Source organism: Passer domesticus, chromosome 24, assembly GCF_036417665.1.
Source record: "Passer domesticus isolate bPasDom1 chromosome 24, bPasDom1.hap1, whole genome shotgun sequence".
Taxonomy (NCBI): Eukaryota; Metazoa; Chordata; class Aves; order Passeriformes; family Passeridae; genus Passer; species Passer domesticus.
Genome location: NC_087497.1, coordinates 6,693,957 through 6,702,889, shown reverse-complemented (window position 1 = coordinate 6,702,889; position 8,933 = coordinate 6,693,957). Strand labels below are relative to the sequence as shown.

At 68.5% G+C, this 8,933-nt stretch overlaps 2 protein-coding genes across 2 annotated transcripts; one reads left to right on the top strand and one right to left on the bottom strand.

Annotated features, from left to right (window-relative positions):
- Window positions 1-4,295: 4,295 nt before the first annotated feature.
- HPCA (hippocalcin) lies at window positions 4,296-6,004 on the top strand. The gene is made up of 3 exons (XM_064398134.1): window positions 4,296-4,790; window positions 5,327-5,432; window positions 5,660-6,004. Exons 1-3 carry the CDS (start codon window positions 4,413-4,415, stop codon window positions 5,755-5,757), a joined length of 582 nt encoding a protein of 193 aa, XP_064254204.1. The 5' UTR covers window positions 4,296-4,412; the 3' UTR covers window positions 5,758-6,004.
- A 389-nt stretch (window positions 6,005-6,393) lies between these two features.
- On the bottom strand, window positions 6,394-8,206 carry TMEM54 (transmembrane protein 54). Its single transcript, XM_064398704.1, has 6 exons — window positions 8,194-8,206; window positions 7,514-7,707; window positions 7,126-7,185; window positions 6,826-7,014; window positions 6,612-6,746; window positions 6,394-6,474 (listed from the first exon to the last, which is right to left on the bottom strand). The coding sequence occupies exons 1-6, from the start codon at window positions 8,204-8,206 to the stop codon at window positions 6,394-6,396; spliced, it is 672 nt and encodes a 223-aa protein (XP_064254774.1).
- Between the last annotated feature and the right edge of the window lie 727 nt (window positions 8,207-8,933).

Here is an 8,933-nt window from a genome sequence, read left to right as displayed (position 1 = left end):
CTCTTCCCTCTCCCGGCACCAGACGGACACCTGCGAGGTCGCCAGCCGTGCCACCCCCCTGCCCGCCCTGCCACCGGGCTGGGCTCCGGCAGGAGCCGAGCAGCGAGCCCGCAGCCCCGCGACACCAAAAAATTGTCCCTAAATCGGTGTCGGGCCCTTGTGAGGGGCTTTGTGTGCAGCCCGCGAGGGAAACGGGGCTGGATGTGCCCCCAGAGGGGCACCCGGCCCTGGGGGATTGGGGTGGCACAGAGGGGGTGCAGGAGGTGCAGGGGTTGTGGGGTACAAGGGATTCTGGGGGTTCAGGGGGTGCAGGAGATGCAGAAAGTGTGGGATACAGGGGGTTCAGGAGGTACAGGGGGTACAGAGGGTACCGGGGGGTTCGGGGGCTCAGGAGGTGCAGGGGGTACAGGGGGTGTGGGATAAAGGGGGTTCAGGAGGTGCAGGGGATATAGGGGGCTCAGGAGGTGCGGGATTCAGGGGGTTCAAGGGGTTCAGGAGGTGCAGAAAGTTTGGGATGCAGGGGATTCAGGAGGTACAGGGGCTCAGGAGGTGCGGGGTACAGGGGTAACGGGGTGCAGGGGGTTCAGGGCGCACAGGAGGTGCGGGGTACAGGGGTAACGGGGTTCAGGAGGTTCCTGGGGTTCGGGAGGTGCGGGGAGTGCGGGGACCCCCCCGCATCCCGGCGCTGCCGAAAGCCGCTGCTGCCATCTGCAGGGGATGGGGGGCACAGCCGGGACCCCCCAACCCCCCCGGGACAGGACCCGTTCCCGGCCCCGCTGGGGACAGCCGGCCTTGGGCAGGGGGGCACCGGGGTCCCCCCGCTCGGAGCCCCCGGCTCGGGGCACCCCGGCCCCGCTGTCGCGCCGCGTCCCCGAGGGTCCCCGGTCACCCATGAGAAGGGGAGAGAAGCCACGAGAGGGAGCCCGGGGCCCGCGCGTGCCCGCGGCGCTGGCGACAGTAGCGGCACTGGTGGCACTGGTGGCACTGGTGGCACAGGGGGCACTGGTGGCACTGGTGGCGGCGTTTAACCCCTGCGTTCCTTGAGGAGGGTGGGGGACAGGGACAATCTGGGTGCGGACCCCCCCCCAGTGTCACCCTTCCTGCACCACGGGGCCGTGCCCTCCCCAGGATGGCAGTGCCACCTCCGCAGCCCTCGGTCCCAAAGGGACACAACAGGGACGAGCTGCAGCCCCCGGCCAGCCCTGGGCACGGGGACACAGAGCCCGCACCGGGAGCTGGGGCAGAGCGCGGCTGGGGCCACGGCTGTGCCCAAAGTGCCCCGGGCCAGCCCGGGCCGGTGGCACTGCTGAGGGCACGGGGCCGGGTGCCAGCGCCCCGCGGGGACTGGCACGGTGTCCCCAGGGCACCCGAGCTTGGCTGGCAGGGCGAGGTGAGCGCGACAGGCTGCAGGGTGGCACCGCGGGCACCGCATGGGGGGACACGGGGACAGGGGGACATGGGGACACGGAAACACGGGGACACAGGGACACGGGGACAAGGGGGGCACGGGGGACACGGGGACATTGGGACACGGGAACATGGGGGACAGAGGGACACAGGGACACAAGAACACGGGGACATTGGGGACACAGTGACACGGGGACATTGGGGACATTGGGGACACAGGGACACGGGATGCAGCCACTCCGTTCGGGACGTTGCGCAACGCCCCCGCATCCCCGCGCTGTGAGTGCAGGTTTAGCCAGCGCGGCTCCTGATCCAGATGCGATGGGGCACCACAAAGGGCTTTGTGTTCCAGGAAGCCCATCAGGGCTTTGAATTATACAAATGGGCTTTTTACCCGAGATCCTCATTATCTGGGAATTTGCTTTTAATCCCCGCTACTCCCGCAGCCCCTGCCCCGCTCACCTTCCCCGTGCCCTCCGCGGGCCAGGGCCAGGGCCGGGGACAGGGCCGGGGACAGGGACACGCTCTGGGGACAGGGACGGGCTCTGGGGACAGCGTGGGCCCGCGGGGAGGGGTCTCTGGGGTATTTGGGACACCCAGGTTGTCCCAGGCTGAGCCCCCCTGCTTTGCCCTGTCCCAGTCTGTCCCAGTATCTCGGAAGGTTTTAGGGGTGGTGTCTGGTGTGTGCCGAGCACCAAACCTCCCTGGGCACCCCCAGAGCCATCCTGGGCACCCCTGCACCCCTTCCGTGCCACCCCGGCTGGGTGGGCACCCTCGGGGGTGCCCTGGGGGGTGATGGGGGCGCTGAGGCTGATGGAGACCCCAAATCACCGAGCTTGGGCACCCCGAGTGTCATCAAGCCCCGTCAGCTTGGGGACACGGGCAGGGCCACGCCGAGGCCACCACGCACGGCCCGGGACACGCCGAGGGGTGTGCGGAGCCCTGGAAGCCCCGAGCCCCCGTCCTGGGGCACCGGGACAGCGCGGGGTCCCCTCCCGGCTGTCCCCTCCCGAGGTGTCCCCTCCCACCGTGTCCCCTCCCGGGTGTCCCCTCCCCGGGTGTCCCCTCCCCGGGTGTCCCCTCCCCGGGTGTCCCCTGCAGCCCCACCCTGCTCTGCCGCAGCCAAGCCTCGGGGGCTTCACGGTTGCCATGGAAACGCAGGAAATTCCCACCGAAATCCCCGCAGGGAGGAGGAGGAGGAGGAGGAAAAGCGGGAGGAAAACCAGGGGGACCCCCGGGCAGGCAGCGGCAGCACCCCCCTGTCCCCAGCAGCTCGGGGACGCTGCCACAGTGGCGCCTGTGCCCATTTCAGCCCCTCCTGGCACCACCGGGGCAGCGGGACCCCCGCCCTGGCACCCCCCGGGCACCACGAGGTGCTGCCCACCCTGCGAGGGCACTGCAGGGTTCCAGCCACGAACCCACCACAATTTTGGGGTGGGAGCCAGGCAGGATGAGCTGGGGGGCTGCCCCCCGTGCCAGGGACCCTGTGTGGCACCGGGGGTTGGTGTCCCTGCCCGTGCCCCCCTCCCGGGCATTATCCTCCTGCAATCCCTGCCGGCTCGGGGATTAGGTGGGTTTAGGGTCGGGCTGGAGTCGGAAATGGGATGCTTTCAAATCAGCCTGCGTCAGTTCTGCCTCTGCCACTCCTGCCCAGGGGGATTAAAATAGATATGAAGATTATTCCGGGGGGGTGGCACCCCCACCCTGCCCCAGCCCTGGCACTGCTGCCCTGGGGGGCTCAGCTCCAGCCCCCAGGGTCTCTTCCCAAAGACACAAATCTCCCTTTTCCTCTCCTTTCTGCTCACACCCCAGCCCAGCCCTTCCCGAATCTCTTCCTACAGCAGGAGAGGAGGAATCAGCACTGCAGCCCCTCCCCAGTCCCCCAGCCCAATCCCACCCCAAAACTGGATCCCAGTGCACAACCCCTGGGCTGAGCCCGGGGAGGATTCCCAGGTTCCTGAGTGGGAATTGCTCATTCCTGGGGTGGGTGAACCCCCCGTGCTCCTCAGGGCCGGGGCTGCTCCTGCTCTCCCCCTCTGGTGCTCCAGAGCACATCCCTGGCTTTTGGGGGCTGTGCCAGGACTGCTCCCTGTCCCCTGCCCTGCTTGGAGACCTGCAGCTGCCAGGTGTCCCTTGGTGGGCGCCCAAAGCCCCTCGGCCTCACTGATCATGGCCTGCTTTGGGTGGGAAGGGACCCTAAACTCACCCAGTGCCACCCCAGCCATGGCAGGGCCACCTTCTGCCATCCCAGGCTGCTCCAAACCCCACCCAGCCCCGCCTTGGACACTCCCGGGGGGGGTCAGCCACACTTTTTTAATGCCCAGGAGGTTTTGGGGTGAATTAGCCCCATGCTGGGTCCTCGCCCCAGCTCCCCATGGTGGAGCAGCCACCCCAGCCCATCCCTGCTGCCCAGGCCGGCGGTGGGGCCTGGATTGGTCCCTGGGTCAGAGCCCGGGATCCCCTCGGGGAGGCTCATCTGCGGCTCCCCCGCTCTCCCCGCTGATGTTTGATGTCTCCGGCGGGCGCTGGACCCTGCCTGGTGAGCTGGGGGCACCCTGGGGCAGGTCCCTGCCCCCCCCAGCCCTTCCCGGAGCTCCAGTGCCCGCCGGAGGCATCAAACATCAGCGGGGAGAGCAGGGGAGCCGCAGATGAGCCTCCCCGAGGGGATCCCGGGCTCTGACCCAGCCCGGCCGGCCCCAAGCTCGGCTGGACCCAGAACCGCCGGCACGGCTCTGCCGGGGCTCCCTCCCCTCCTCGGGGCCGCTCCCACCTAAATATCACCTCTGCATTATGCAAATGAGCTCTAAGGGCTCATTACGCAAACAGGAGGGGGCTGGCCCTGGGGGCTCTGCGGGAGCGCCCGGCGGGGATGGAGGCAGCAGCAGCGGCGAGCGGGGGCTGCCAGGCAGCGCTGCCCCGTCCCTGTCCCCTCCTGTAGCGCACAGGGACCCCCCGGGCCCGGCCAGGACCCCCTGTCCCCGCAGAGCTCCTGTCCCCACTGCGCCATGGGGAAGCAGAACAGCAAACTCCGGCCCGAGATGCTCCAGGACCTGCGGGAGAACACCGAGTTCTCCGAGCTGGAGCTGCAGGGCTGGTACAAGGGCTTCCTGAAGGACTGTCCCTCGGGCATGCTGGACGTGGAGGAGTTCAAGAAGATCTACGCCAACTTCTTCCCCTACGGCGACGCCTCCAAGTTCGCCGAGCACGTTTTCCGCACCTTCGACACCAACGGCGACGGCACCATCGACTTCAGGGAGTTCATCATCGCCCTGAGCGTCACCTCCCGCGGCAGGCTCGAGCAGAAGCTCATGTGGGCCTTCAGCATGTACGACCTGGACGGCAACGGCTACATCAGCCGCGAGGAGATGCTGGAGATCGTGCAGGTACCGGGCAGCGCCGTCCCGGCTCCCGGGGCCACCGCGGTGCCACCGCGGCTGTCGCCCCCCCGGGGGAGGGCGGGTGGGGATTTCGCGCTGTGGGACCCCCGGGACAGGGTTTTGCGGCGGCAGGGATGAAGTTGTGGCTGTTGCAGCTGTGGCTGCAGGGGTTGTTTTATTCTGGAGTGGTTCCCTGCCTGGGGACGTCCCTTTGTCGCCTCATCCCGGGACTCTCCCGCGCTGCCGGGCGGGCGGGTGTCCCCCAGCACGCCTGGTGGAGTTGGCAAACGGGCAGGAGACGCTCTCCTTGCCCCAGTCCCATCCCGGTGATCCTCATGGCCACTGCAGCGGCATCCCGGTGGCCAAACCCTCCCTGCAGGAGCAGCTCCAGCCCTGGAGCTGCAGGAGCCACAGCCCGATCCCGTGGGAAGGGAAGGGGATAAAGGCCAGCCCCATTCCCGGGCAGGCAGAGCCCAGAGCTGCGTCCCTGTGGCAGGTGGGCAATGCCAGGAGCCCACCCTCGGTCCCTCTCCTTCCCCCAGGCCATCTACAAAATGGTCTCCTCTGTCATGAACATGCCCGAAGACGAATCCACCCCGGAGAAAAGGACGGACAAAATCTTCCGACAGATGGATACTAATAACGACGGTAAATGAGAGGAGCTGCGGGGATTAGGGAGAGGTCTCATGGCTAAATCCCGGGCTCTCAGAAGGAGCTGATTAAATGGCTCGTGCCCGCTGGCCTGGCATGCTCAGGAGGGGCTCAGGGCGCTGGGCACCCCGGGGTGCTCCTGCCAAGCGGGGAGGGGGGTCCCTGGGCTGCTTGGGTGGTCTCAGGGGCTGGGAGGTGGCTGAGCTGTGTGCCCTTCCCCGCAGGGAAGCTCTCTCTGGAGGAGTTCATCAGAGGGGCCAAGAGCGACCCGTCCATCGTGCGCCTGCTGCAGTGTGACCCCAGCGGGGCCATGCAGTTCTGAGCCCCGCGGACCCCCAGAGCCCCCCTGGACCCCCACCCTGCAGCTGTCACTGTCCCTTGCCCAGCTACTGCAGTCCCCGCTGTGCCCCCACAGCCCCTCGTGGGATGAGAGCTGGAGCCCGGCTGATGTTGGGGTGAGGGGGCCCCGGGGGACAGTCCCCATCCCTGGGGGGCTCCTGCACTGGTGGGAGGGTGAGGCAGGGTCTGCCCTGAGTGAGGACAGCCCCCCCAGCACCGGGTTTGGAGCAGGGGGGGACAGGCTGGTGGCCAGGACACTGCCCAGGTGTGGGGACACAGCCCAGGGGACAAAGCCCCCGTGGCTGGGGGGTCCCCAGCACCCACAGGCAGCCCCTTCCCCAGGGGGGGGGTCCGTGCTGCTGGGCTTTAATACCTGCAGAATAAAGTTTGTGTCAGTGCAGTCCGTGCTGGGAAAGGGGGCACGGAAGCCCTGGGGAAGTTCCTCCCTGCAGGGTCTGGATCCAGGCCGGTTCCATCCCTTGCTGCACCCCAGGGATGGGCTCGTGCTCCAGGGGATGTGCCCACACGTGCTGGGAGGCAGCTGAGTCCTGTCCTGGGGCTGTGCTGGTGCTGGAACGGGGCAGGAACGGCCAGGGCACATCCCCAGGTCGTGCATCCCTCAGAGCCGGGCGCTTTCTCCGCTGTCCAGCCTCAGCAAGCCCAGGCACTGCCCGGGGCCGGGGCTCTCCACCGGGGCTGCCTGCAGAGAGAGCTGGAAGCCAGAGAGAAGGATGAGAGGGGTGGAAGCCTCGGATCCTCACTCACCCCTGGGCCCGGCCGGGTGTGCCCCAGCCCTGCAGGGAGAGCTGGGAGCTGGGGCCAGGAACCAGGAATCACCTTCATCCGGAGCACCCCGCGGCAGCAGCGGCCCGGGCGCAGCAGCTCCAGGGCGAGCAGGAGGCAGCGGCTGCTGAAGAAGATCCCCATGGCCTCCAGCAGCAGGGAGATGGCCCAGAGGGACAGCGTGGAGCTCTGGGAGGCAGCGGGAGCATCACCCCCTGCAAGCCTCCCCATGCCCACCCCATCCCATCCCCGCCCCACCGGCACTCACGTAGACACGGGTGGGGTCGAAGGGACACTCGCGGGACACCGGGGCGAGGGCGGCGCCGGAGGTGGAGCAGGGGGCCAGCAGCACCCGGCCCTGGTTGCCCAGGGTGAGGCCGATGGCCACGAGCAGCCCCAGCAGGCAGCACAGGCAGCACAGGCTGCTGCAGGCGCTCAGGGCCAGCAGCGCCCATTTCTGCAGGAGGGACAGGAGAGGCAGTGCAGGATGTCCCCTGGGGGTGTCCCCTCCCCAGGAGGGACCCCAGAGAGGGGCTCTGGGGGCTGGGAGGGGGCTGGGGATGCTTACGAGGGCAGCAGAGCCGAGGCAGCGGGAGAGCAGCAGGGCACAGATGGCACAGGAGATGGTCTGCGGGGAGCACGGGGGGTCAGCGGGGGCAGCCCCTGCCCCCCTGGACACCGGGGCCCTTTCCCTGTCCCTGGGAGCTCATCCAGGGCAGCGCTTCACCTCCCACCCAGCCACGAGCCCCGGAGCGTGGGCTCCCCCAGGGAAGGTTTGCTCGGGTGGGGAAGGGGAGGCAGAGCAGCGCCCACCCTGCATCCCATCTCCGTCCCACCCTGCATCCCATCTCCGTCCCACCCTGCATCCCATCTCCGTCCCACCCTGCGGCCCTCCCCCACCCCTCCCCAGCCCCTCCCCACGTCCCCGCCGTGTCCCCGGCCCGGCTCCGGGGTACCAGCAGCGCAGCGATGACAGAGGCGCTGTTGGTGACACCGTAGTGCAGGGAGGTGGCGTCGCGGGCGGTGAGCACGAAGCGCAGGACGGTGCCGTGGACCAGAGCCCCGGTGATGAAGTTGAGGTGCCCGACGATGAGGAGGATGAGCCCCGTTTTCATCAGCACCTTCCGGTGGCTGCCGGGATCCGGGTGGCCTGAGACGAGGGGAGAGGACGGTGTGGGGTGGCCAGCGCCTGGCACAGGAATGGGACATGTGGGGACAGCCCGGGGGACGTGGCCGTGCTGGCAGGGGGTGAGGCAGGAGGTGATGTGGAAGGCACCGGTAGCCCAGGTGTGCAGCCCGCTGGCCCAGCCAGCTCTCCTGGGACTGCAGCAAAGGTTTGGGGCCAGTGGCCGTGGGGACAGGTCCCCGTGGGGCTGGGAAGAGCTGGGGCCCCTCGGGGTGACCAGGAAGCTCTGGGAGAGCAGCTGGCCCCAGACGGCAGCTCCAGGGCTGGGTTGTGGCAGCCACGCTCCGAGGGGTGACCGTGGGGCTGTTCCCCCTCTGGAGCCCACCCTCACACGGCCACCACCAGCGGCGCTCAGCCCAGCTCCTCTCCCTCCCTCCCTGCCTCAGTTTCCCCTGCAGAGGGCAGAGACGGAGCCCCCCTGGTGTGATCCCCACGCAGAGCCGGACTCACCCACTCGGCACATCTTCACGGGGCCACCATCAGCCCGTCAGAGCCCCTGGATGCCCCGGGGGGCCGCCCTGGCCCTGCCCTCAGCCCCCGGAGCCATCGGCTCGGGGCCACCCGGAGCCACCCGCCCGCCGCTCCAGTTCCTGTCAGACCAGCTCCCCGGGACAAAGGGGTAACTCCACCTTTCCCTGCGTGTCCCACCCCTGCCCTCCCCTTGCCAAGCCGGCAGCCGTGCCGTGACATGCCGTGCCGTGCCGTGCCAGTTCAGCACTCCACGCTTCCTCACCCCCATCCATCGCCACCCCCCGGCTGTGGCAGCAGCTGGGATGCAGCCAGGCAGGTCCCCAAAGGTCTGGGAAGGGGCACTGGGGACACTGCCAGGCCAGGGGGCACCGAGCAGCACCGCCAGGGACAGGGCAGGGCAGAGGGGTCAGCGAGGGAGGTGACCGGGCCGAATGGTGACCCAGAGGAGCTGCTGTGGTGGCCATTGCCCTCAGGGAGCTTCCAGGGAAATTCCAGGGACAGGGACAGGAGGAGCCCCCAGCCCAGCTCCCACCGAGGGGCTGTGGGTGTTTTAACACAACTGAATTGCAGGGACAGCTCTGGTTCCTGGGACTGCACTGTCCCCACCGTCCCACCTGAGCCACTGCTCTCGGCATCCTCAGCTCCCACACACCCACGATGCTGGAAATTTCCCTTTTTTTCCGTTCTCCTTTCACCTGTACCCAGCTCTGGTGCACAGA